This window comes from Aspergillus brasiliensis, assembly GCF_001889945.1.
Source record: "Aspergillus brasiliensis CBS 101740 unplaced genomic scaffold ASPBRscaffold_15, whole genome shotgun sequence".
Classification (NCBI taxonomy): domain Eukaryota; kingdom Fungi; phylum Ascomycota; class Eurotiomycetes; order Eurotiales; family Aspergillaceae; genus Aspergillus; species Aspergillus brasiliensis.
Genome location: NW_027137456.1, coordinates 462523 through 489917, shown reverse-complemented (window position 1 = coordinate 489917; position 27395 = coordinate 462523). Strand labels below are relative to the sequence as shown.

At 50.6% G+C, this 27395-nt stretch overlaps 8 protein-coding genes across 9 annotated transcripts; 4 read left to right on the top strand and 4 right to left on the bottom strand.

Annotated features, from left to right (window-relative positions):
• Window positions 1-500: 500 nt before the first annotated feature.
• ASPBRDRAFT_135541 (uncharacterized protein) lies at window positions 501-4622 on the top strand (the record flags this gene model as incomplete). The annotated part of the gene is made up of 9 exons (XM_067618707.1): window positions 501-633; window positions 698-918; window positions 1024-1147; window positions 1195-1566; window positions 1592-1640; window positions 1700-3037; window positions 3093-3593; window positions 3752-3894; window positions 3976-4622. The coding sequence occupies 9 exons, from the start codon at window positions 501-503 to the stop codon at window positions 4620-4622; spliced, it is 3528 nt and encodes a 1175-aa protein (XP_067474936.1).
• Window positions 4623-5653: 1031 nt separating this feature from the next.
• On the bottom strand, window positions 5654-13329 carry ASPBRDRAFT_135194 (uncharacterized protein; the record flags this gene model as incomplete). Its single annotated transcript, XM_067618681.1, has 7 exons — window positions 5654-5702; window positions 5779-6292; window positions 6392-6597; window positions 6663-11775; window positions 11832-12634; window positions 12722-12897; window positions 12973-13329. 7 exons carry the CDS (start codon window positions 13327-13329, stop codon window positions 5654-5656), a joined length of 7218 nt encoding a protein of 2405 aa, XP_067474935.1.
• Window positions 13330-14880: 1551 nt separating this feature from the next.
• Window positions 14881-17184, top strand: ASPBRDRAFT_47722 (alpha-amylase). The gene has a single exon (XM_067625925.1). The coding sequence runs from the start codon at window positions 15203-15205 to the stop codon at window positions 16850-16852; it is 1650 nt and encodes a 549-aa protein (XP_067474934.1). The 5' UTR covers window positions 14881-15202; the 3' UTR covers window positions 16853-17184.
• Window positions 17005-18083, bottom strand: ASPBRDRAFT_58781 (uncharacterized protein; the record flags this gene model as incomplete). The annotated part of the gene is made up of 2 exons (XM_067627955.1): window positions 17005-17373; window positions 17442-18083. 2 exons carry the CDS (start codon window positions 18081-18083, stop codon window positions 17005-17007), a joined length of 1011 nt encoding a protein of 336 aa, XP_067474933.1.
• A 304-nt stretch (window positions 18084-18387) lies between these two features.
• Window positions 18388-20943, top strand: ASPBRDRAFT_68876 (uncharacterized protein; the record flags this gene model as incomplete). Of its 2 annotated transcripts, XM_067629011.1 has the most annotated exons (5): window positions 18388-18760; window positions 18815-19125; window positions 19175-19244; window positions 19409-19485; window positions 19550-20943. In XM_067629011.1, 5 exons carry the CDS (start codon window positions 18442-18444, stop codon window positions 20858-20860), a joined length of 2088 nt encoding a protein of 695 aa, XP_067474931.1. The 2 variants fall into 2 exon arrangements, with proteins under 2 accessions (XP_067474931.1, XP_067474932.1); XM_067629012.1 differs by lacking the exons at window positions 19409-19485; window positions 19550-20943 and having other exon boundaries at window positions 18442-18760; window positions 19175-19357.
• A 254-nt stretch (window positions 20944-21197) lies between these two features.
• On the top strand, window positions 21198-22323 carry ASPBRDRAFT_199913 (zinc-binding alcohol dehydrogenase family protein; the record flags this gene model as incomplete). The annotated part of the gene is made up of 2 exons (XM_067621376.1): window positions 21198-21736; window positions 21798-22323. The coding sequence occupies 2 exons, from the start codon at window positions 21198-21200 to the stop codon at window positions 22321-22323; spliced, it is 1065 nt and encodes a 354-aa protein (XP_067474930.1).
• On the bottom strand, window positions 22319-23517 carry ASPBRDRAFT_47719 (uncharacterized protein). Its single transcript, XM_067625924.1, has one exon. The coding sequence runs from the start codon at window positions 23484-23486 to the stop codon at window positions 22425-22427; it is 1062 nt and encodes a 353-aa protein (XP_067474929.1). The 5' UTR covers window positions 23487-23517; the 3' UTR covers window positions 22319-22424.
• A 484-nt stretch (window positions 23518-24001) lies between these two features.
• On the bottom strand, window positions 24002-25142 carry ASPBRDRAFT_47717 (SDR family oxidoreductase). The gene is made up of 4 exons (XM_067625923.1): window positions 25019-25142; window positions 24622-24935; window positions 24184-24554; window positions 24002-24128 (listed from the first exon to the last, which is right to left on the bottom strand). The coding sequence occupies exons 1-4, from the start codon at window positions 25056-25058 to the stop codon at window positions 24095-24097; spliced, it is 759 nt and encodes a 252-aa protein (XP_067474928.1). The 5' UTR covers window positions 25059-25142; the 3' UTR covers window positions 24002-24094.
• Between the last annotated feature and the right edge of the window lie 2253 nt (window positions 25143-27395).

The following is a 27395-nucleotide window of genomic DNA, read 5'->3' as shown; positions in this document are numbered from 1 at the left end:
CAATATGATAAAGGAAGCAGTCCCAATGTTCCAAGCAGTGAGGAATTAAAATGAAGATTTTCCTCCATTCGAGCTAGTCGTAGAGATCAACTGTTATAGTTAGTACTTGTGCGTCTTACATCTGTCGGAGTGGCTGGGCGCTGCTATGTTTTCCATCCGTCCAATCAGTTTTCACCACGGGATGAAATGCACAAGTTCTTCCTCAACACACTAGACTTCTATGATGCCTCGAAAGATAGTTGCGAGTCACTCTAGTTACCATTGCTGCCTCCTGTGTGTCGATACTAGCCCTGTTAACAAGCAATTGATCAGAAAATGGATATTCAGCCAGCCCTAACTATTATTGGACATTTAGCACTCTCATCTTTTTTGGTGTACGGTAAAACGAGGACACTAATGCACCGAGTAACGTGACCAACCCCACCGCAGCGCCAAATCTATCTCAACTCTCTCTGTCTACACGCCTGTTGTCTCATGCAAAGTGATTTATCAAGACTACGATGTCCCAAGACCAGGTTGATCCGCGGGGTATTTGGAGGCGGGCCTATGAGCTCCTGAAGCAGGAAGATGAAGCTTTAGTCCAAGAGTACGAGGAAAAGATCCAGTCAGCCAAGGACCAGGTCAAGTTGAACGGTATGCTTCTTGATATCTGACGGTGGAAAGACTTTCTCTTCGTATGCTGATCCCATCCTCCCAGGAAAGGACAGACTCTCACCCGGGATATACCCCGAGGAATTGCATGCGATGTTGAGCCTCACAGACGACTTGATCCGACAGGAAGAACACAAGCACGAGTGGAAGCAGAAAGCAACAACGGGGGTGCAAGTTGTCACATCTATGAAGGATATTGTTGCTCAGGCCATAAAAAGCTCCCCGGAGGCATCGCTGGCGTGGGCGGGGTTGTGCCTCATTTTGCCGGTAAGCCTCAAGTTTGTCCTCGCTTTCTCCATCAGGCCAGAACTCTTCGTGCGCCGTGCTTGCCTTAACGCATCAATACAGATATTTGTAAACCCTGTTCAGCAGAGGAGTGACAACGTGGAGGGTCTGTCCAAAGTGATCCATCGGATTTCATATTATCCTCCTTACGCCGTCTGGTTGATGAACCACCGCTGTCCTGGCCCCGACGAAGCTTGGGATGTTCTTGAAGGTCAGATTGTCCTCTTATACAAAATGCTAATCCGATACATTGCCAAGTCCCTTTGTCATTACTACTACGTCGAATCGACGACAAAGAAATTGAAACAGCTCTTGAAAGATACCTTGAAATGGGAACCATGGACCACAATGATAGAAGACATGCAGAAGCTGGAAACGGAAATCCAAGGGAAGGCAAAAGACCTCAATCTCATTGCCTCGCGCAATCTTCTTCAGAGCTTGACGGAGACCTCCCAGCAACAATTAGAGTTGAGCAATCATATGAAGCAGTACCTCGGAGAAATAAGAGATGCTCTTGCCTTAACATTTCCAAGCCCAGGCACCCTACCAAGCGAAATAAGGGAACTTTATACACAACGTGGTCCCTTGGTGCCCTTCAGCAGGGACAAGAAGAGCTTTGTAGGCCGGGAGGTATGCTTTCAGCAAATCAATGAAGGCTTCAAGCAGTCAACTCTCATGGCTTTATGTGGTCTCGGTGGGGCCGGGTAAGTTGACAAACGCGATCGCAGAAACAGGCAAAACTGACTTCGACTACACACTACAGAAAAAGCCGAATTGCTCTGGAGTACGTCTACCGAATGCGTGAGCAGGATTCGGGCTTGTGCATCTTTTGGGTGTATGCGGCAAGTAAATCAAGCCTCCAGAGTTCGTACAAGACCATTCATCGCGAAATTCCACGTGGATATCTTCGTATGCAGCCCCAATCCCACACAGGGGCCGGAAGCAATGTGGACACCGAGACTGAGACATTTTTACTCGTCAACCAATGGCTACGATCAGATCAAATTGGTCGATGGCTTCTCGTTGTCGACAATGCCGACGATCTCACGTTCGTCGACGCAACGCGCCCGGAAGAATCTCATCTTATGAATTTGATCCCCAGCGCCAGTAACGGGAAAGTGTTGATTACCTCTCGCAATGAGAGAGTCGCCGAGGAGCTCGTTGGGCTTTCAAATCGCGTTGTGAGAGTGGACCGGATGACAATGACCGAAGCCTTAAGCCTATTCCGCAGCATGCTACCGGATGACCCTTCTCCGGAAGCTGATATCGAAAATTTGGCGGAAGCACTCATGTGTCTGCCCCTGGCAATCAAACAGGCATGCGCATATATTAGAGCGACGTATACAACTGTAACGGAGTACTTACACCTATTCATGGCCAACGAGATAAATCAAAAGAGCCTCCTGGAGGAAAATTTCGGGGATATTACTAGGCGAACGGACGTGCCCAATGCGGTCATCTTAACCTGGCAAATGTCCTTCGAAAAGATGAAGCAACAAGTGCCGGTCACCGACGCCAGTGACATTCTGGCATTCATGGCCATGATCGGTCGAGAAGAAATTCCCAGATTTATTCTGGCTTGCAGATGCAGAAAAGGAGAGATTGCGTTACAAAGGGACATCGGAACGTTAATCAGTTACTCCCTCATTACTCCGGTGTCTCAGAAGAACACTCATTTTAGCATGCACCGTTTGATACAGCTTACTGTCCGCGCTTGGCTAGAGAAAAGAGGCGAGCTCGATATTTTCGAAGCTGCGGCTCTGGAAGTTATTCACGATTTATTCCGAAAAGCACTGTCCGAGGAAGATTGGCCACGATGCCGCTTACTATACCATCATGCCCAAACTGTCTCCCAATATGAGTATAACGATGAGAGGTACCAGGAAATGAAAAAAGAACTGCTTGAGGATGTATATTCCTACAGCCACCCTGGTCCCGCTCGAATGGACCCCTATCAAGATTTGGCAGGGAAAATCCCCACGCAGCTCTCGGGTTCCCAGTCTTCCATTCTCCAGTCCCGTGAATTCCTTCGCTGGGTACGTGGCGAAGAGAGGGGCTTATTGATTTTGGGAAAGCCAGGGACAGGCAAAACCAACTTGTGGTTCGTTGTAATCGCCACAGCCCCAACGAACGACACTTCACTAAACTACGAACAGCACATTTCTCATTACCCGTTATTTGCCTGAACATATAAATGCGGAGATTCTACATTTTCTTTTCACATTTAGTGTGACAAAGCACGATCAGATGGGCCCGTGGGTGCTACTCAAGCTTCTCGCCCAGCTCTGTCTGGTCTACGTCGAAGGCAGTAGGATCCCTGACAAGGTCCGGGAAATATGGTCTCGGCACAAAGACCCTTCCGCAGAACAGCCTAACATCGAGGAACTCGTCTCGGTCTTAGTCCATGTTGCTGATGATTTAGACCGGAATGTCATTGTCGTTTTGGACGGGCTTGATGAGATCCATTCGATGAATAGTGTCGATGATATTCTCCGGACCATCGACTTTTTACTTGATCATAGCAGAATCCGTGTGCTCGCCAGCTCACGGGGGACAGACTATACAGAGAAACTTCAATGGTCACAGCGGATGCTAACTACCGAACTACCACTAGAAACGGATGCTACTATGCGAGACTTCATCAGCCAAAGACTCTGGTCCTCCAATTCGAGCAGGAACCCTCTGATAAACCAGGAACAGATGGCTGTGCTAGCCGATCTCCTTAACAGAGAATGTACTAGCATGTTAGTCACTCCATGCATTAACCCTTTACAGTATCCAAACCCGCAGAATGCTCGAAGCTAATCGATAACAGCTTCGCTGCAATCGGATGGACCACTGTCATCCCGCATATGATCCAGCAGGAGAGTTACGATCAGATAATCAGTATTATAAAAAGCAACCCTGCTGGATCGATCGCACGGCTGTACGACGCTGTTTTTGCGTCCAAGCCAAATGGTCAGCGAAGATACGTCGAGCGGATATTTTGTTGGCTGGCATACTCTCTGCGCCCCTTAGCATCCGCTGAGCTGCTGGAAGCCATCAACTCCGATCTCAATACCAGCTTCGACGAATCGGACCTTACGGCCATATGTCACCCACTCGCCGGTCTCACCTTCATCGGCGGGGAAAGGGTGATACAATTCACCCATTCTTCTGTCAAAAGCCATGTCCTGGAGGTCAATACCTCCCCTGTAACAGGTGAGGCTGAGGCGCACTGGACCATTATATCGTCCTGTCTCCGATGCATCCTCCGATACGGACCTGCAGTGGGAAATACAGACATAATAGATGAGCTACCATCTCAACTGCTCATGTACGCCGCCGAATACTGGCCGAAGCACTGGAGGTTATGTCTCCCTCTCTCTGGGACTGTGAGGGAAATGGACATCCCAGAGGAAGTTCGGGAATACATGCGGCAACTATTTGATCCGACCTCATCCCAAGCCTTTCTTGGTTGGCTTCGCATTTTCGACCCGCTGAACCCAGACAGAGGCCATCAGATGGATAGGTCACTCAAGGACTTTCCACCACAAGCCACCTACATCGCACATTTAGGATTACCCTCAGAAATATTGATGTCGACCCCTCCTGACTCAGCGGCAATAGCCCAGCCAAATGTGCCCAACCAGCGACGCATGGCGTGGAAGAAGAAAGCGAGGGCCTTCTGGGCTCGAAGGCACTAACTTATTGATTCGTCTTTGGTATGATGACTGTTTTGTGATGACCAGATTTTTTTTTTTTTTTTTTTTTTTTTTTTTTTTTTTTTTTTTTTTTTTTTTCCATATCAGAGAAGCGAACAACAATCGTCATAATACATTGCTCTCGAATGGATAGCAAGATATATTCGCTTGTCATGGACAGGTCGAATGACCTACAACGACATTCTCTGTGTAACTATCCTACTGCATAAAATATATGTTGTCTTTCAGGATATATCTGGTACGTGTACTAGCTTTTCAAATTTTTGGCAACTGGTCTTTAAGCCTGGGTATTACGTACCTTAGTAAGTTGACACACCCCGGTGAACAGGCAATGTGCCAATGATCGACCAAGGCGTCTAAGCACCCGGTCCCTTCAAATATATTGATAGATGATAGAGAACTATCGATCAACGCATTCTTTGATTTCAGAAGCCATATACTATAAGGGATATGAATTAACGTGTCACGTTTCTATGGCTTGGTATCTGGTTCTCTAGTGGCCAGTACGCGAAGGATTGTTACTGCACAGTACCTGAAGCACTGCTTGCACCTAATTAGGCCATACATAAACAAATCCGCTTATGAGTGGGATCATTTTTACCCCCCCACCCCCCCCCCCGGCCCCGGTGGGGGGGGTGGGGGTTGATATCTATGATCACAACGTGCGTAAGAAAATTTCGAAATTGAGTGTGCTCGGTGGTACTTCTTACAGGGTAGTGAATTGAATACGTTTAGAGCAAGAAGTCCACAATAAATTATTATCCATAGCCAGATGAACATGTACGGAAAGTGTCGTCAAAGTTATGCAATTGTGATTCCCCCTGAACGATGATTGTATGGGATCATTGGGGGTACAACAGTACGGCTCTAGAGAAATTTCTAATAATTATAGTTCATATATATATGCATCGCTCCTGAAACCAAAGCATGAAAATGCGACATCAATAGACCCCTAACGTTTCATAGCTTATGATATTCTCCATTGTCCGCAACATTACGCCAGTCGAAACCACCTAAGGCTTAGCAAGCTGCTCCTTGCGGAAGAACAACAAGAACCCAGCACTACAATTAACCATCGTCAGCAAACACACACCACACCACACTAGGAAAAAGGAAAAGAAGAGAAGGATCCACATACCAAATAACCAACTGACAAAACAATCCCACCCAAAACCACGCATTCGCCACAGCACTCACCCCAAACGTCGGATCCGGAGAAACAGGCCCCGGGCCCAGCTTATTCGGCCCGAACCCTCTCGCCGCAATCGTCGCAATCGAGCCCAACACCTGAGAACAGATCAAAGTGAAGAGCATATGCGTGCGGGTCAGCGTTTGAAGCAAGATGATTCCGAAGCCCAGACCCTGGATACTGTCCAAAACACCTAGCCAGAGCCAGAGACTGCGCGATGCGAGTGCACCTCCAACGTATCCGCCGGCTACCCATGGTAGGTAGTATCCGATTCCGGAGGTGGCCCACCAGATTTGGGCCCAGCGGGGGGCGCCGAGACCGCAGGCGATTAGTGGCAATGACCAGCTGTGCGCTTTAAGGTATTTGCCCACGATGAAGAGGAAGCCAACCCACACGAAGCCGAAGAAGACGATGCAGAGGATGCCGACTTCCCAGGCTTGGGCGTGCGTGGAGGACCACAGGACTGTGCTTTTGTTAGTTGAGAGGTCCTTCATTGGTGGGGGTGGGATAGGGGATTGGAGAAAGGTTAAGGGTTGATTCGGGGGATGGGTAGGGGACGTACAATTCCAGTTCCGGCCGTATGGGGCACTAAGGAAGAAATTCTGTAGGAGTACGAAGACGAAGTTCCAAAGCACAATTTTTCGACGAAGGACTGCTTTGTAGAACGATGCGATCTTGCCAGGGGCCTGGTGGTAGTAGTTGGGTAATCCGCGGAAGATGAGGAACCCGATAATTTTTAAAGCTAGAGCAATGGGGTAACAAATAGCACTAGAGAGGGGTGAAGTCAGTAGATGCCATATATGCTAGAGGATCAAAGAGGAGGTTTAACGTACGTCATCTTCCATGACCCAGCAACTCCACTAGTTGTCGTCGAGACTCCGTTACTCACGGCGGTGCTCATGGACGATCCCCAGTACCAGAGGGCAATGACATATGCCGATTGCAAGCCTTGAACGATGCATGCTCTGAGGATCCAAACCTCCATGGGAGCGCCTCCTTCGTCACCAAAGTTCAAGGCGAAAAACAGGGAGCCACTCGCGGAAGCCACTGCATACGCCCCGGTTCCGATATTCTGAATCCAGCCACGGTTGAAGGAGTTATCAACCCAGTGGGCGGACCCAATGAGCAGGAATGCCAGGCCGTAGAATAGCCAGGGGAGGGAGAGACAAACGACGGATTTGAAGTACCGATAGACCAACCACCAGCAAATTGATGCGACAAGGTAGGTCGTCGCGATGCCGTAGAGTTTGACTGCAGTTTCTCCGACTTGGCCCGTCAAAAGCGTAATCTGGTAGGAATTGGCAGCGAGGATCTGCCCCAACGCCAGGAAAATGGAATATACTGGCCAATTGCCGATGCGGATCTGCATCCAAAGTCGGATACCAGCTGGCGGGCTGTAGTCCTTGCCGAGCAAGAACTCATCATCCACTTCAGATCCATGTGTATTGGTGCTTTCGGCGTTGAAACTGGACCCATCCTCCCGTGAGACCACGGAAACCGATCCTTGTTTATCACGGAAGACGGAGGGGGCTGGAGACTTTAACCGACCCAACTTGGCGTCGTGGAATCGATCGAACCACTCCTTCTCACTCTTGACCAAGAAGTCTTCAATGCAGAGGTCTGACTCGGAGTTACTGCCTTTCAGGTCCTGCAACTTCTGCTCGAAGAGGTTGTAATACTCTCCGGTGCTGTCGGTGAAAAACGGATCCACCTTTTGCAAGCGAAAGTCTTTCTTCTGTCCCACCACCATGTCGACAGAAAGCAAAGAGGCCGTACTCATCCGGTTGCCGATATCCTTGAGGCCAGCAGGAGGTAGTAGGCTTTGATGACTCATGTGAGGGGACCCTGGTGTTCCAGGGACAACCAGAGCTTGGCTGTCGCGGGAGACGTGAGAGCTGGTGATGGCCGCAGACCCTGGTCGTTGCGCGGCTTGCATGCGACGGGCTGCTTCCAACTCCGCCGAGGTGGGAACATATTCATTGTCTGGGAAATCGTCATTCTCGACGTCAGTAGTCACATCTTCGGGGTGTTCCTCTGTCACCGATAACTCATCCTGGGAAGCTTGAGACCGGGCCGCACGAGGCCTATGGCCCGGGCCGGAACGGACACCAAGCGAGAGTTTGCGTTGTAGGCCCGAGGCGGGTCTCTCAGTTTGTTCGGATAGGGCAGCGAAGTCGCTGAGTCGGTTGAGGTTGGTGTAGCTGCTGTCGCGGGAATGGAGCATGGGGGTCTGCGTGCCTGATGAAGGCCAGAAGGCACTCGACGGCCGGGATGACAGGCTGTTGCTTTGGAAGGCCCCCGTGTTAGGAGTCCGGGGCCGTCCATGACCTTTAGCAGTCTTCTCGTGGACCTGGATGGATGTCGTCTGAAGGATCTCCAGGTCCTCCACCCACTGTGCTACGGGGAATCGCTGTTTCGCTGAGCGAGCCCGCATCTTCGCACGGGTCTCCTGCTTTGATTCTAATGCAGCATCAATCGCTTGCCTGAATTGATCCAGAAGATGGAATGTAGAGGTTGACTCGACGTTGTACCACCATCCAGGCATTTGTCCTAAGCCTCCAACACGAGCTCCCACACCTAATGCGCCCTTTCTACCGAACTCTACTGCCACAAGGCCGAAGGGTTCATCTCTAGAGGGAATCAAAGCGAACTCTGCGCCCGAAAAGATGTACGGCGGGAGGGTGGTAAATTCAGGGCGTGAAAAGACTCGACCAGGGTAGATCTTCATCATCTGATCAAGCTTCAGCGCAGCAAATTTTCCATAAAGGTCAATGACAGGCCCGACACAGATGAGTTGGACCTTCGGATTAGCTTCAATCACTGAAGGCATGATATCTGCAATGAGGTCGACACCTTTCTGCATGGACCAGCGGCCCACGAACACGAACAGCTCTGCATCAGGGTCCTGGTTGAGACCAGCCCATTCCTGTGCCTGGAGTCGAAGCGCACCACGATTGGATTCATAATCCGGGTCGACCGCCACTTCACCGCGTTGGACGGCCATGGCTTGCTCCTTGCTCCATTCGCCCAAGTCTGAAGGATCCGGATTGGGAAGGTTGCCCACTTTTTGCAATCCCCAGAAGATAGGGTACCGGGCGTAGGAGCGCTTTCCGTACTTTTTGGACACGCCGACCGCGCCATAGCCGCGCTGATGGATTCGGAGATAGCTGGCTCCAGCATGCAACAGGTTGAATACCTCGCCGAACTGCACGTACTGCTTGAGTACGTCGGCACTGAGGTTGAAAACCGACTGTACCTCTTCCCGTTCAGTGGCCGTTCGGACAGGCCAAAGGCCCTGGAATTCTGCGTTGTGCAGGGAGAGGCAGACGGGAATAGTCTCCGGGAGCAGGTAGAGGGGTGCCAACGAGCCGTGGTAGTCGTTGATGTGGTATAAATCAATGGGGAAGCGCTTGCATACAGCGGCGATACATTGATTCCATGCGGAATAATAGACCGCACTTTCCAGATCATCCATGCGTGCGGGATAGGGGTTTGACTTGGTTTGTTGGCGGAAGACCGGAGCGTCGAGGAGGATATAGGTGATATTATTCAGGAAATGGTACTGGACTTGCACCTCGTATTCTGTACCCATAAGAGTCACCAGGATTGACTCAGCTGGAGTATCAGTAGGGTACTCGACATCTCCCACACAGGGAACCACCCAGATGAGATCCTGGTGGCTAAGGGTCTTTCCCATTAACTGGGCCATCACTCCGAGACCACCGATTTTGATCTTGATACCCCAGTCTTCGATATCGTACTCCATCGTGGCGATCAAGACCATGCGGCGCTTTCCGGCGGCTGCAGCGGCGATGAAAGGGGTGGCGGTTTGCAGCAAGCCCGACTTATTGGCGAGTCGCATGATGGGGTTCAGACGGTTGTAATCCCCATCTGGAGCTCTCCGTTGGAACCGTCGGCGCAGGGCAATCGCGAAGCCGGACTGCTTCTGGTCCACACCGACCTGGTTGAACTTGACCTTGTAGAATGACTTCATGAAGACCCAGAAACACGCCGCAGCCGAGAGAGGCGGCACGATCCAGAATAACGCAAACATCGCAATCTGCGTCGCTTGGTGTCCGACCGGAAGAAGTTGGAACTTCAGCGTGGCATCGTCGATGATAAGCTTCCAGGAGATGTATGGCGATGGTGGATGCTCTGTGATATTGATCACCGTTTCTGAAAGGGACGATGGAGGCATTCGGTCCAGGACAGAGTCGTTATCAGCATCGCCCATCACCCACCCTTCATCAGGCTGACCATCTGGGTTCATTCCCCAAATACTCACCTGGCCAATTGCGGGCCACTCATACGTGAAATGGTACTTCCACAGCCCATCATCTTCATCCAGGCGTATGACGTTCTCCAACCCACGATCATACCCATACTCATTGTATGGGCCTTCCCAGAAGATGTGTGGGAAGCGTCGAGGGCCCTTCTTCCAGTCTGTATCGCCTTCCTGCACGTAATCGCTGCTCCCCGTCCATTTGCTCCAGTACTCGGCGCGGACGTGGTATCCATCCCAGGCTTGCGTGCTGGTCCCGGACCACGACAACTCTGTGATCGTAGTGTTTCCACCGGTGTAATCCATCCAGTCCGAAAAGGACGAGCCCCAGTTCGTTGAGTATCGCCACTTGTCTGCGCCCGCGGCATGATGCTGGATGTACAGCGAGCCATTCGAGTACTTGTGGAGCAGGCTGGTGGAGTAATTGGCGGTCGTATATATCATCGGATTGTCGATTTGACCCACCCGGAGGAGGAAGTGATCCACAGCATCGGTCGTCTCGTTCTTGTAGGTATTACTGGCGTTGTTCACGGTGATGCGATGAATCCCATTGTATACACCGGTCAGGTTCCCCTGCCATACCCAGGCGCTCGGGATGAATCCGGCCCAGTCACTGCCGGTCTCGTTGAGTGTAGCGGTCTTGCAACTGACACTGTCTGTGTCGATGGAGGGAACCTTCCCTGCCTCGGTGGAGGAATTGACATAGATGGAACTCGTGACCGAATCACAGTTCATGGCCTCGGAGAAGTAGAGCTTGATTTGGATCGATTCATCCTCATTGGGTGCAACCGTAGAGCGCACGGGAACGTCATGCCCTGGGGAGAAACTCGTAATCATCGGGCGAGGCTTGGTGAACTTATCACGGGGGACGTACGCGCGGAACTCGTAAGCCTTCATCGTCATGTTGGAAAGACAACCGTTATAGGAGGTAGACCCATTCAGGCCAAGCTTTACCGGACTGCTGCTCAATTCGTGTTCGTCGTAGGGGTGGAAGAGGTTCTTGACCCAGGTTCCCGTGTCGAAGGGAGAAATCAATGCACTGTCGTTGTCACTGCAATCGAACGTGTAGTCGATGGTCCGGTTAGTATTATGATACACCAACCAGACCGGCTGGTTGTTGCCTGTGCCCAAGTCCTGGACGTCCGAGCTGATGCCGCGAAGAACCGACCAAAGACCGGTTTCGGTGGCCGTTCCGTTGGATCCCCGGTAGTATACATTCTCGGTGTGATTCGACAGCTTGGTCACATTGTAGCCATCATTGAGCACGGGGAAGTCGACGCGCATCTGGTACATGCGTTTTATGATGTTGCGAGCTGGGTGGGAAGGATCACGATGATCGTACGTTACTGTTATATCCTCGCATCCGTGACGACCCCTGGTGATAGGCCAGTCGTAGTAGGTCGAGGAGTCCAGGGAAAAGCATCCGTGAGTGTGCCAGGCCGTGGCTGGAGACATCGCTTGACGTCCGAAGATGTAATTTGACGCAGTGGCATCTAACACATAAAATGCCTGTTCCTCTCCCCATAGCAATAGAGGGATCCCCGGTAGAAGCAAGGTAGTCACGAATTGACCAAGCAGCTGGCGCTCGGTTCCCTTCTCGAGCGTTGGCCAGCGGAAGACATCTTGATTGGTGACACCATACATGTGGCGAGGATCAAACACACCTGTGCTTAGGGTCAATCTCTCATCCTTGTTCGTGAAGTTTGGGGCATTCAATTACCAGTGTTAGGGTTGATGAAATCATTCGAAATCAACATTTCGTTCCAGGCAGTGATAAAATCAACCGACACGTCGTATCCAGCAGACAAGCTGCCGTCCATTCCGAGGAATCGCTCGAGATTCCGATAGATAGAATAATGGAATGCCGCGCCATCGATGGCGTTCATGCCCTCCTCTCGCAGGAAGTATTGCGGCTCTGAGGTGTTTGTGAGGTTCATGGCAACCTCAATGGACGATGGATACTGATCAGGCTGCCGACCACGCCCGAGATAGACCGATCCAAAGGTATTGCCACCAGTAATCTCTCCAGCGATGAAGAAATTCTCCTTTCCCACTGCCCGGGCGCATTCGCGATACGCAGATGACATATCACCCAACGCATCCACCGTCGCCTGCGTGGCTTTATCGTAGCGGAACCCATCCACGTCCAGCTGGTAGATCACCATGCACGAATGCCGGATCAGTCGTTCACGCACTGACGGATGCCATTCGCGTAGACGGTCCTGCACGGAGGCAAACTTGGCCAATTCTCGCTTCCAGTCGGGATATACACCGAAGGCTTCGATGTCGCCATATTGATCGAAATCACTATCGTAGCAGCCCACCAGGGAGTCTGTGACCGTCTTCTGCACGGGATACCCATTTTCATACCAAAATCGGGGATAATCGCAAGTCTCGTTATAAGTGTTACCGAAATCGAAATCTACATATCGCCGAGCGCTCTTCCATTCGACTTGATGCTCCTTGACGGTGAACGGCGCTGTGGAATTCAGGTAACCCTCGAATCCGATCAGATCCCCCATTCTGTAGAAATTCCATTAGATGCTGTCTTTCTAGCGTTCGTTCCCATCGCATGATGAGTTAGCGAAGAGATATAGTGGTGGTACATACGTCGCGATGGTATTGTCGAAGATGACATACATCCCCCGCTTGTGTATCTCGGTGATTGCGTGTCGCCATTGTGCCAAAGTGCCGTAATGTCCGTCGAGCAAGGTCGTGTCCAGTGCTGAATAGCCATCATATCCCCAGGGTTGATTCATGAGAACGGTGCCAGCCAAATAAATTCCCTGTAGCCCAGATTGATCAGCAAAACCACCTTCCCTCCTGGCATCCTACCATCTGAATCCCGTGCCTTGACCGACCTTGATGCCCATTCCCTGCAGATAATCCAGCGTATCGACCAAACCCACTACATCTCCGCCATGACGCATTTGTGTTTGTGACAGATCATGTTCCCAGACCGATTTGTTGTAATTGTCATTCGTCGGATCTCCGTTCACAAAGCGATCCAGCATCAGTGTGTAGAACGGGAATCGCCAGTTATCCGGGGACGGATAATAATCCCCAGTGTGATTGGGCCATTGCCCCCAATAATCTGCCGGATTTGTCGCGGTTTTGTTCTCATTCAGGTTGTAGTCCACGAGCGATTCATTGTAGGGCCAAGCGACAGCCTGCCATGCCGTCGAGGCAAGGACGAGGCCGGCGAGCACGCGGTTCATGTTGGCGGTGAGGCGCAACACACCACTTCTCGCAGTCGGACAATAAAAGCCAAATTCTTGTTCTACGAGCCAGTCATAAGTACACACTTTCGAAAGGCTACAGAAACCGAGGCAAAGAAACGAGAGATGATAATCTGGGTGCTTTCGTCCTTGAGCACGCAAAGCTAGACTAAAGAAGGACCGAGCGTAGCGACCGAGCAGTGCAAAACGAGAGACGAGTAGAGGTAAAACGAATGAAGCAATGGGATGAAAACGAAGGAGAATTAATCGGATCAACGAAGTCTTCGGTGGCGGATGGGGGAAAGAAAACGATTGAACAAGTATGATTAAAGTAAGACAGTCTGTGGAAACGAACCAGCCAAATATGAGGAGATCCAGGCTCAACTGCGCCCCCAGCAGACGAAGGACTGATAAGTCTTCCGGGGGATTCCAGCTGGTATCGAGCCATCATATCGATAACGCGACTTGACCCAGAATTGGGCTTGGCCAGCACTGGCCTATCCTGCTGGACCTAATTCGAGCCACTGATTACGAGGCCATACGTAGTACTTCTCTCCAGGTGTTTCCGCACGGCCTCATGGGCAACCTGATTCAGTAGGAACGTCCGATCCCCAAAATTAGCCCGATCAACCCTCTGATCATTCGAAGATGCATTCTTAAAAATTCCAGGGCATACGGGTCCCTTCTCCTATCCCCCATTTCAGGCACGACAAACTGGTGTGAGGTGTGATTCTCCTGCATGGGACAAGCACTTTCCCAAAACCCCCGCTCGGATAGATTAGGGTGGGAAATTGGACAGCTGCCTGGAGCCAACGGCGTGGCAGAATTTTCCCCTGCAAGTCCGAGTGGCTTTTTGCGGCCAGTCCAGTTTAGGGGCTAACTAGCTACTAGTCTGAGTCTCTTAGTTTGCTGTGCCTGGCCGGGCTCGGACTTATGATTTTAGCCGCTTGGCCGGCAAAGCTTCTATTCGAAAGACGCTGGGCGAGTGGAGATGCGTGATGCGCTGTGAAAGGCTGTTGCTGGCCCTAACCAAGGCATCGTCTCCACTGCATCCAAACACCATGACAAGGCCTGTGGGGGCCGGCCCGGTAGACTTACGCAATTGCCACTGGACCACGGCATGGCCTCGTCACTATCACACCAATCAGCAGTCCCACTCATGAACGCTCTTCCAGCCGAAAAGTGGGAAGCCAATTTGCCTTGTTCACAGTCCACTTCGCAGTTCGGGTGTAGCCCTGCTCTCTCGACAATCAGTCAATCTCCCGCGACAATCCCAGCGGATCGTCGTGTTTATTGCTTTTGACCCGTTCTCGAATGTTCGGTTGCGACGGAGTAGCTAGTCACTGGGGTATAGTACCATATAATGTTACAAATTTAGATGTCGGCGTTATTATTAGGTCTCCCTGAGGAGTCCAAGTAGAACGATGGATCATGGATGAGGGCTTCGGGGCACGCGATGCGAGCGAGTGAGGGAGTGGGGGAGAAACTCACCCTATTTATGGTATCTCCGGCTTCGACCGGCCTTTTTCTAGTTTCTGCAGCCCCCGGTCTGGCGCTCTTATCTATTGACTATAGCTATCGGGGGATCCGCCCCCTGAGTCGCGTGGACTTGACTTGACTTGTCACTCAACTCTTTTTGTCCGTTCTTGACAACGGGAACAGTGTACCCGGCCTCAACATCATGCCCAGCATCCCGTCTGGCCGGATCGCTTGCATTTGAAACGTTTGAAAGAACGTTGACTAGAGTAAGCTGTTGCTTTGCTTGTCATAATTCCTTCGGTTCACATAAAACACAAAACACACCCACCGGCAAAGCAGAACCTCCACACGGAGGGGCAAAAGGGGGTTAAATCCAGGGTAACCACGGCCAATGATGTTTCGAAAATCAGCCTCCCTCCTGGGCCAACGGCTCGTGGCCATCTGTCTTCTGTCTTGGTGTGTTTCGCGAGCCACAGCCGCAACCACTGAACAATGGAAGACACGATCCATCTACCAGACGATGACGGATCGGTTCGCCCTCACCAACGGGTCAACCACCGCACCATGCAATACGACGGAAGCCAATTACTGTGGCGGGTCTTGGCAGGGGACGATCGACAAGCTGGACTACATTCAAGGCATGGGGTTCGATGCCATTATGATCTCGCCCGTGATTAAAAACATTGCGGGGCGATCTAAAGACGGGGAGGCCTACCATGGATACTGGCCGTTGGATCTATACGAGATCAATTCTAATTTCGGCACCCGGGAGGATCTGTTGAACCTGAGCAAGGAGATCCATGCTCGAGGCATGTACTTGCTGCTGGACGTTGTCATCAATAATATGGCGTACATCACCAACGGCGAGGATCCGGCGACCACGATTGACTACAATGTGTTTCCGCAATTCAACGGGTCCTCATACTTTCACCCCTACTGCCTCATTACGAACTGGAACAATTATACGGAGGCGCAGTGGTGTCAGACAGGTGACAACTATACCGCACTCCCTGATCTGTACACGGAGCACACTGCGGTGCAGGACATCCTGATGGACTGGAGCACATCCGTGATTAGCAATTACTCTGTCGATGGGCTGCGCATTGATGCGGCCAAGTCCCTCACTCCCAGCTTCCTTCCCACGTATGCGAACACTGTGGGTGGGTGGATGACGGGCGAGGTCATGGAATCAAATGCCACCATTGTGTGCAATTACCAAAAGGAGTATCTGCCCAGTCTGCCCAACTACCCCCTCTATTATTCCATGATCACAGCCTTCCTCAACGGCGAGCCTGCAACCTTGCTCGAAGAGATCGCGACGATCAATGACCTCTGCACGGACGTGTTCGCCATGGTCAATTTCATCGAAGACCAAGATGTAGACCGATGGGCCTACATGAATGACGACATTATGCTCGCGAAGAATGCACTAACCTTCATGATGCTCTACGACGGCATTCCCTTGGTCTACCAAGGTCTAGAGCAGTTCATTGCCTATTCCAACCGAGCGGCCTTGTGGCTGACGGAATACGACACCAACGCGACACTGTACAAATTCATTGCGAAGCTGAATGCCATCCGCAAACATGCCATTAACCTCGATTCCAGCTATATCAATTCCAAAACATACCCTATTTATCAAGGAGGTAGCGAGTTGGCGTTCTGGAAGGGCACAAATGGACGCCAAGTCATCATGCTCTTGTCCACGCAGGGCTCTAACGGTACTGCTTATGACCTGACCCTGCCTGTGAGCTATGGAGCGAGCGAAGTGGTCACCGAGGTGCTAAATTGTGTCAACTATACCGTCAACACGTACAGCCAATTGGTCGTGTCCATGGATAAGGGTGAACCCCGAGTTTTCTTTCCCGCGTCGATGATGCCAGGGAGTGGTCTATGTGGCTATAATACTTCCAATGTGACGTACTCGGAGCTCAGACTTGCGGCTGTGGGGTCTTCTTCTTCTTCTGCTGCTAGCCATTTTGTCATCCCGTCTGCTTTTGCTTCACTTATTGCGCTGGTGGCTTTTTTATCATTCCGGATATAAGTTCGGATTTAAGTTTCATGTCTCTTTTACTGTTCAATACCAGCAAGTAACATAATGCCTATGAATATACACGATTTGCAAGATTAAAGCAAGAATCCTCAACACTAAACAATACCACTTCACTATCTCCACTCCTCCCCGATAGAGAAGAATCAAACCTCAGGAGCAGCATCACGTAGGACAGTCTCCTCAGGCTTCATTCCAACCCACCTCCAACAATACTTCCACAGTCTCTCCTGCACTTCGCGATCCTCACTGATCGCCGCGGGTTCCCCTTTCTCAATCCCAACAAAGTAACCCCCTTGTCCTCGGACCTCAGCCCCGACACTCACAGTCACCAAATCCCGTCCCGCGTCCTCAATAGTCCGAAACATCGTAGTCACGTACCGAAGAACCGGCATCAGAAACCCAATGGCCCTGAACAACCACCGAGCCGATCTTTTCTGCCCTGCCTGCGCCCTCGAACTCGGAAGACCACCGGGATCCATAGCCAACGCAGTGATATGTGATAGCTGAGCATCCTGCATGTAACAAACATGTTAATGAACATTACTTGCAACTTGGAAGAGGAGGGATGGGAAGGTCTTGCTTCTTTTAATCTCCGAGTCAAATCCATCGCCAACGTCACATTCGCCAGTTTAGCCGTACCGTACCTCTGAAACCCTTTATCATGGACAAGAGAAGATGGATCCGGTGGCGGATGCACCAACTCATCCATGTTCTGAGGGAACCCCGGTCTGAGAGAAGAAAGTGGGTTGGGTTTTTCAGGGTAATGGGTGATAGAACCGAGGAGGACTATGCGTCCGGAGGACTTGTTCATACTGCCGAGGAGTTTCAGGATCAGGAGGTAGTGTGAGAGGTGGCATACTTGGAAGGTAGCTTCGTAGCCATCTGTAGTGAAGACCTGTCCTGCTTCGAAGGAGAAGGTGGCGGCGTTGCAGATTATTGCTAGGAGGGGAGGAAGGTTCTCTGTAGAGACTTTGTTGGCTAGGTGGTCTGCGAAGGAGCGGACGCTGGAGAGATTTCCGAGGTCGAGAGGCTCCAGGTGGAAGTTTGCTTTGGGGTACTTGGCAACTAGGGTGAGGAGCTTTGCGGTGTTGGGGTCATGCTCTGGGGAGGGGTTTCGGACGGTGGCGACGAGGGTTATTTTGGGATGGAGGGATAGTAGGCTTTGGATGAAGCCGAGGGCTAGAGAGCCGTTGGCTCCGGTGATGAGGACTGTTCCGTCCATAATAGTGGTGATGGGTAGTTAGGAACTTTAGGTTGATGAAGGATAGACTGAAGAATAATGAGAATGAGGCGAGGATGTCAAGCTTATATATTCGTCAAATGTGACCACTTCTTGGTGAAATTCCCCAGTATATAAGAGAATCTATCTATACGACATGAGCAGAGGCAGTTGGGCCAATCATGAACGAGAATCTATCCAAAATAAGCATTAAGCCTCTTTGAGCAGGCGCAGGTCTTGGCAAGGTTAGATAATACATGCTTTGTCAGCCGTCAGCTGGCCAGCTGTGGCTTCGAAATGCTGTCATAAAATAGCCAGCTCGGTTTTGAAAGGAATTATCAGACTCTATCATACTCTCAAGATGACGCAGCGGGAAACACCGTTCATCAATGTCACACTCGCTCCGAAAGAGAAGGCTGCATTGACAGAGCCACAGCGGCGGACCACTCGCTCACATGCCGCTCGCTCTGCGCATGCCCGTCTCCGACATCGGCGGATGATGGAGTATCAGGCGCAGAAGCGGGAGAGAGACACACGAGATAATGTTACAAGAAGCTATCATGGCTTCCGAGAAAGTGCACCTCTTGGGATTGTCACAGTCCTTTCGGCTGACAGGCGGGACCCTTTCATGAGCTTTGCTCGGGGACTAAGCTCAGTGGAACAATTCTTGTTTGATCACTGTAAGTATCCTAGGTCGCGGTCATAGTAGCTATTTCACTGTCTAACTATTGCAGATGTCAACGTCGTTATTCCCTTGATGCGCTGTAATGAGAGCGCAATATTCTTCGCGCAGCGCATGATCAGACTCTGGGTTCCTACCGCGATCACAGAATCCAGCCTTCTGGACATCCTTCTGCTTGCCGCATGCCGACACTTATCTGTGGCGTATAGTCCGGGGCAGCAGAAGCAGCAATATATGTTCCAGCGATTGACATTCCAATACAAGTCCCAAAGTCTGCATGCGCTAAGGCATGCGATCTCGGCGGAGATGCCGTTGCTGAGCGACTCGACGGTCGCAAAAGCTATTATGCTTGCATATGATGAGGTAGAATCTCACTGCCAAATGTTGCTGGCGACAGTGCTAACTGGGACAGTTGTACGTCCGAGATGCGAAAATGCTCAAGCATCACGTCGATGCAGCCGTGGAAATGGTCGCGCTCAAAGGTGGACCGCAATCACTAGGGCTTGATGGACTGATGGAGCATTTCCTTTTGAATCTACTTGCCAAGACGAGAGGCAATCTGGAACTTCAGATCCAGACACCTTGGGATGGGTAGGAATGTTAGGGCTCACTGTATTGATATATTGCATTCAACTATACCCCGAAGCCGTATGTTCCCGACCGGCTATTAATCAGACACTCACCAATTATGTTGGTGACTTGGTTCAGCCCAACTGTATAATAGTAAGACAAAGATCTGCCTCGTGGCTGATGTCAGATGATGGCAGTGGTCCACTCCCCTCCGCAGATCCACTTTTGTCCGCAACTCAACCGCAACACATCAGCTGAAGGCTATTCACATCAGACCCAGCAATACCACAGTCATATCCTTCTATTGGGGGCAGACCTGACCATGTCGCTCCGCAAAACATCGTGTTCATCATGCGTTGCAGCAAAGCGTCGATGCGACCTGGACAGACCCAGTTGCGCCCGTTGCCGGAAGAAGAACGCTCAGTGCCAGTACCCATACCCGCCTCCACAGCATGCGGAGGATTCGGTAACACCATCGGAGGCCCGCGACAACTCCTATAATATAAGCAGTTCCAATAGCTCGGAACCAATCGACATCATGCTTGTAGACAGCTTCCTAGACCAGACAGCGATCGTCTATCCCAGAGAGGAAGATCTCGACCCGCTCTTATGGTTGCCGGACGCTCCGATGAGCCCCGCACAAGCCGGGGATCGCCCGATAGACCCAAATGAGTGGCTATCTTTGACAAGGGCGATGGAAGAATTATCTCCTACATTACTGCCCCGACTGGAACGCAGAGTCTTGGAGTTTTGGCCCCGTATTGACGATACGCAAACCTGGCGATTCTGCATCGGAACGTTTCTAGGCTATGTCGATCATTTCTTGAACACGGGTGCACTGCCTCTTGTCGAATCACTTTCAAATCCACAAGAGGATCTCTCTCCTGTACTGCGTGAAGCCTACGGGGTTTGTGCCGCATATCGCACTTGTCAGCGTGCCGCCCAGCCTTTCTATCTCCAGCTGCTAAAGACAGGGGTCAACAATGCGAGTATGAGTAACTTGCCGCAAGCGACACTGCAGGATCAGTTGGATCACCTCCAGGCATTGATTCTCTATTACACACTTTTCCTTGATGGTGGTATCAAGGATCAATCCGTGTTCCTCCAGTTGGACTACACGTTAGCACAGAGTACAGCCGACCTCGAACGGAGAGAATTAGAACTTCGGCAGACATCTTCTATGTACCACTTGGAGAAGAATGTGGTCGGCGAGAACACTCGGCGTCTGATTTTAGTGTCTTACCTGGTGCGTGCGGTCCACGCAGTGGTCCGCTTTCATAGATGCGACTTTATCAAGTACCTAGCTGGTCTGCCGGTGTCCACTCGGTCGTACCAAGATATATATTTGGGAGGTCGGAATGATGAAGAGCAGAACCTGGCTCAACTGACATCTGGAGTCGTGTCTTATGATGAGTTCGTGAGTGTCTGGGAGCAGGGGGAACTGCTTCAGGTGGATGATTTCAGATTCCTTTTGCTGGTTGCGTGCAAAGGATTGGACACTGTGCAGGGGAGGATGCTGGGTAGTTGATTGTACTTAATCCATAGAAAATGTATCTTCAGCTACTAATGTTAATGATAGTCTCACGCGTAAAAGAGACGCATTCTCGCCAGCAATACTACCTTCGGAGCGGACAAAGATGGAGACCATTCGTATCTAATAAAAGGTAGACTGCCACTAGCGGATCCAACTGGGCCATGCGACGGCCACTGCGGAGGAAAGTGGGTCCCATACAGCCTATCATTCCAGAAGATCTTGTAAGCTCATAACTTGCTTTTGTATATAAAGAGAGAGAAAGGCACAGCTCTGACATGAGTAAACCATTCAAGCAAATTCATCTAGTACCCCTTCAGTTACTACCCTCACCATGCAGTCCACCCAAGCAGCAGTCATCACTCAATCACTAGGCCACGCAGCCTTCATCACCAACCAACCCATCCCCACCCCCCGCCACGATGAAATCCTCGTTCGCACCGCCGCCGTGGCCCTAAACCCAATCGACTGGATGCTCCTCGGAAGCACCCCATCGCCCAATGCAGTGATGGGTCATGACTACTCTGGCACCGTTGTCGAAGTCGGACAATCCGTCCGAGAGAGATTCCAAATCGGGGACCGCGTATGTGGACTCGTCAAGGGAGCGAACAGAATCCGCCCCGAGAGCGGTACTTTTGCGGAGTATATCGTGGCCAAGGCTGCCGTCCAGATACACATTCCCGATGGGGTCAGTTTTGAGGACGCTGCCACTGTTGGTGTTGGAGCTACTGCCGCGGGACAATGTCTTTTCGGACCGTCTTGTCTCAATCTGCCTTGGCCTGAGAGCCATAGTCCGGAGAAGACGGGCGACACAATTCTGATATATGGCGGAAGCACAGCCTCTGGACTCTGGCTGATTCAGTTTGCGAAACTGTCGGTTTACCCTTCACTATGTCTCCGTAAGGGATAGAAAGCTAACCATGAATATAAATAGGGCCGGATACACTGTCCTAACTACCTGCTCCCCGAAGAACTTCGACTTAGTCCGTGACTACGGAGCAGATGCAGTCTTCGACTACCGCGACCCCCGATGTGCACAACAGATCCGAGAGCATACCAACAATACTTTGAGACTTGTATGCGATGCCGTATCATCGCAGGAGTCACTACGTATCTGCGGAGAAGCCATCAGTGATAAAGGTGGTCGGTATCATTCCTTGCTCCCAGTGGAGATGGGCCGTGGGGACGTGGAGTCCACTTTCGCCAATTGTTGTACTGCTCTTGGCGAGCCATTCGAGTATGGACCGGATTGTATGGCTATTCCTGCTATGCCGGCGGAATTTGAGTTCGCGCAGGGATGGGCGAATATAGTATCTACTCTTTGGTCAGAAGGGAGGATCAAAACACTAGTCGTTGAGAAGCGGGACGGTGGGTTGAGAAAGGTTCTTGATGGTCTAGAGGACATGAAGAAGGGCGCTGTTAGTGGCAGGAAGTTGGTTTACTTGGTTTCGGATAAGTAAGGTCTTTGTTTACCCATTGGCTTGTCATAATAAGTTAAGAATAGTTCTATGGAATTCACGAGCATGACTCCACTCATAAGTGAAAACAACCAGCAGCGCATTTATATACCAATGTCTAGCTTGCACCCCATAGAGTTAAAGACGCAACCAATCGAGTATTCCCACTTCTCGTCAGCCTCCTCCTCTCCGAACCAGTCCCGCAATAGCATATCATATATGTACAGCATAGCGAAACAGGCCTTCAAATACTCCTTCAGAGCAAGTCGAGTAGCTTCATTCTCCCCTTTTAACGGGTCAGTCGTCACGCTTGTATCTTCCAAGCACATATCCACGCCCTCCACACCGCGTTGCTGGAAAGTCCACTCATCCGTAACCCCAAAATGAAACCAAAACCTCCGATGCGGCACATTTTGTGTCGGGTAATCATAGTCCGCGAGGGCATCACGCGCCCAATACTGAAAAGTCCGTGTTTCCAACAACGAAGCTACACCATTCCGCCCATCCCCTTTCAGCCGTTGCTCAGCCAGCACCGCATCCATCAGATTAATCAGAATATAACCCGTCAACGCTGTATCCGCAACCAACTCCACCCCGAACGCATGACCCCAGTGGATACATGCCAGGTTATGCAAGGGAACCTGGGGATGTCGCAAGAGCGCTAGCAGGGCAGAAAGAGCTTCTCTTGACATTTCTCCTGACGCTGGGTCATTCTTTCTAGCACTTGCGGCTATGATGATGAGCATTTTGACGGCATCGGCGAGATCCCCATCTGCGCTGGAGTAGCTAAAACGGTGAGTGCCGTCGCCATGACTAGCGGTCTTTATCCAATATTGGATGTCTCGGTGCTCCGGGGATAGGGGGTTATGCAGGGCGGAGTTTCTTCTGTGGGGTCCGAGGCCGAATTGGCGCTCCGGGTAGGATAGGAGTTCATCGGAGAGGAGGTTGTCCAATGATTCAGGAGGGGTTGGTTTGGATTCCTCGGTGCGTGAGAACTCGCGGATCGTTTTAATAAGAGTGCGGCGGAAGTGGTTGAGGTCTGAGGACTCGGTGGGTCTATTCCGGGCGAAGAAGTCGGTGCGTCGCGGTGTGAGATGGGGGTTGTTTCTTATGATGCGCAGGTGCGCGGCTGCTGTGTTCCATGGGATTTTGTGGTCGAGATGCATCGTGAGTGACTAGTGGATTGCAGGTGTTGGGATGTTGATGGATTTTGGAGCCGAGTACTATTTTCACCGAGTTTGATATTTAGTTAGTGTAAGATTCAATGACATAAGGCGGGTCTTTTCTTGGCTTTTGTGCTATTTTTGGTTCTGGTTGATTTCTGTGGGTGGTGTGATATAAACAATCTACGATAAATTTGATGTGGGTTTTCTGGACAGCGATATTACATAGATTTGGTGTATAGATACGGTTATAGAATCTATGCCAGTCCAAGGGGTTATCAGTTACGATTTAGAGATCCCCTATTCAATTGCATGACTCTGCAATCCCCTCTTAAACTCTCTTCGTAAAGGTTGTCTGGCACACGCAGGCGTTCCGTGCGGGACAGACGGCGCAGGTAGCGGCGCCGTTTGGGCGATGCGCGAGACGTCCAAGCCCAACTCGACGGCGTGGGTAGCGAGATCCCGAATGCAAGTTAACATGCCCTAACATCCTCCAGTTCAGCATTCAAGATTTAGTAGGCTGCAAAAATATGTACTATGTACCATGTAAATCTATCTCCTCTATGAATGTACATCATGTATCTTCTATATACAACTCTAGTTCTATATATTTACTGGAAAGCTTCCAAAGCTTGGTCATTCCATCTGTTTCTCGTCAGTTTACAGCACAGCGCAAGGCCTACGGAAGAATAAAACTTACGTGAGGTACTTGCCGGTCAACGACTTAGGTGCATCAATCACCAATTTGGCGATGACATGACCCGGCTGCTCAGGCTTCAAGAGGTTTCCCGCCTGGTGGACCGAAGTAAACACAGAATGGAATTGACTGTCCATAGTAGTAGCGAGGTCTTCACGGATCTGTCTCTGGATTTCGGTATCGACCAAGCCGGGGTCAATCGACACAGACGTCACCTCGGGCTCTTCTTCTCCAAGACTCAAAGCCAGGTGGTTCATAGCCGCTTTAGTCGAACCGTACAGGGCCCATCCCTTGTATCCCGAGACGGAAGCTCCGGACGACGTGAAGACGATCTTACCCTGAGTTTCGCGAAGGGCGGGAAGTCCGGCTTTGACCTGTTGCAATTTGTCAGTAATTGTTATTGATAGCTCGCTTTTCTGTGCGTTTGTGAGAATAACATACGAAAGCCACCAAGCTGATGAAGTTGACATCATAGCCACGCTGCCATTGTTCCGGATCCGCCTCCGCGACGTTGGCAACCTGGCCCAGCATACCATGGTTAAGCACCAAGCCATCAAGACGACCGAATGTCTTCAAGGCCAGGTCAACGGCCTTCAGACCGAGCGAGAAGTCCGCAAGATCGCCAGTCAGGACCTCCACCTGAGTGGGGTACTGCTCCTTCAGCTTCTGAAGGGGCTCCGCGCTACGGGCCATCACAACCACATTGTGGGATTGGGGAGCCGAGAGGAGGAAATGAGCGGTTGCAAGACCGATACCTGTACCGTGGGTAGGATGATTTAGCGTTTAGCGGCGTATGTTTCGATGCTGACATGAGCGTTAGGTTGCATTGGTTTCCTACCTCTCGAGGCACCGGTGACGATGAAGGTCTTGGAGGCCATATTTATTGGAATTGGGGTTGGCGTTAGTGGATACAAGGTGAACTTTTATGTGAAAGAGTAAGATAGAAGGAAGATGGAGGAAATCTATTCTACAGGGGAAGAAATCGCCCGATAATCTGAGTCAGTCCCAACGGGTCAGAAAATAGTGCAGCCCGCCAGGCATCGGAGAATTTCCGGACCTCGCATAATGCACTAATTATGCAGGGTCTGAGGGTTCAGAATGCTATAAAGCTACGAATATTATTCTCGTACAAGAATAAACAAGTACATACGACCACAGGGTGTGGAAAACAGGGCTTCCCGTCCGCTCAGCCGTACTTAAGCCACACGCCGGGAGGTTAGTAGTTGGGTGGGTGACCACCAGCGAATCCCTTCTGTTGTATGTTTTTTGCTCACCCATTATTTTTTGATTCGTTGGGAAAATGGCCTCGCCGCCCTGAACAGATGATGCGGTCTCTTCCTTCGTGGCTAATGTTCTGCTATACCCTTTTCTTCCAAGGCGCGGCTCTCTCCAGCACAGAGGTAACGGCGCGAAGAAGAGCAAACCAAGGATCGATATTACCCTGCAATTTCTACCACTTCGAGTGGACGGTAGGTTCTTATCAATAATTTTGATCATCTACAAGTTGGATTAGCACAATGTGATTAAATTCAAGATGCGTACCTAGTACCTACCAACTTTATCCTCCTAAGAGAAAAAAAAAAAACAATAACAAAAAGAAAGAAAAGAAAAGAAAAGGGCTCTACATGCCCAGGCTTTCTGGTATCTCTCGAAGCGAATCTCATCATTTAGCCAGGATGGGGCTGCCATACTCTTCCACAGTTGTAGGCGAGACAGATACTTCAGTATCTAGGTGAAGATTTGATCCGCTGCACTTTATCTGAGACTCTAGGGTCTTCGTTTCTGATGCTCAGGGCATCACAGAGGCTTCAAGACCTAAGTGATACTGCATCAGCCTACTTATACCTTGTACGAAGCTTGAATTGACTTACCGGTCATTTCTGCCATAACCTTTGGTGGGTTTGTAGGGATGCACCGCAGGTCAGTTCCATATATTCGAGACAATAGCAAACTCAAGCAGGCAATTCTTGTTGTCCCATTCAAATGGGTGGCTATATGCGTACTCCAAGATATTGTGTTTCAGGGACATGGTATGTTCCAATTAGTTATATAGTACGATGATTCAACCAAGAAGGTCTGTGTGGCCATCCGGTGATTGAGATTGAAGTTCATCTGTTCTCACCACCGATACAAACTCCGGACCAGCGGCTAACGACTGCGAGCGGAACACATCGTGGTAATTGTCTTCTATCCTGGGCCTATCATATACATCCGCCACTGATCAGGTCTTCCAACACCGATAATAAGGACTGACTAACCGCTCCCATCCGGGGCAAAGTGCTTCTGGATTTGCATGAAAATCATGACTAAGTCACTGTTGGTCAACTTTTCAATTCTGGCCGCAGCCAAGTCGTCTTAGTATCTTCTAATAGACTACTGTAGCGCTTATTCACCCTTTGTCTGGCTGACATTCGTTTCCCAAGCCCTGTCGGGGTTCAGTTAACTCACTGGCTCAAATCCTGTATCCTCAATGTACGACACCATCGTACTAAACAATATAAAATGAATTAACCGTACTATTTGCTTGGATGCTGCCCAACTGTCTTCCCGTAAATGCCCCAAGTTGGGCGCTAACTTGATTACTGGCTTTTCTTAGCTGCATGTAAGACGCCTCCGCTACAACAGTGATTGTGAGTCCCCCTTAATGGTTGGCGGTTCAACTTTTGTTTGTCACAGCGCCCGACGCACGTGGACTTGAGGCGCCCTCTTTCATGTCCGTCGTGCATACAAAAGTTCCCTTATATCGCGAAGGGCCCTCCAGAGCCAGCTTGTGAACCGACCAACCCACACAAATTCTCTTCTGACATTAAACCCTCTCGATGCCGATTCTAGATGCTATACGAGAGGCCCTAGTGGCTCGCACAGCCGGGCCTAACAATGAGACCTCTCTCGCTGACAATTCACGAGACGCACAAAAAGACTGCAACAAGACCGAGGAGATTCTCGAAGCCCTCAGTGCCATCAGGGCTCAGCTAGAAATTCAGAATCAAGAACTGGCCTTTCTGAGAAGCAAATTCGATAGCCTGCAAACTCCAGAGTTACCACCCCGCCTCGAAGATTGGTCTGATCGGCTTTTCGCAAGATGGTATCACTTACGGTACCCATCGCAAGCCAGACTGAACCAGGTCCAAGAAACATTCAAGATCGAGCTACAAGCACACAATGGTCGTCTTTATATCTCGGTGCCAAACCTGGCAATCCCACTGAAGAAGGTA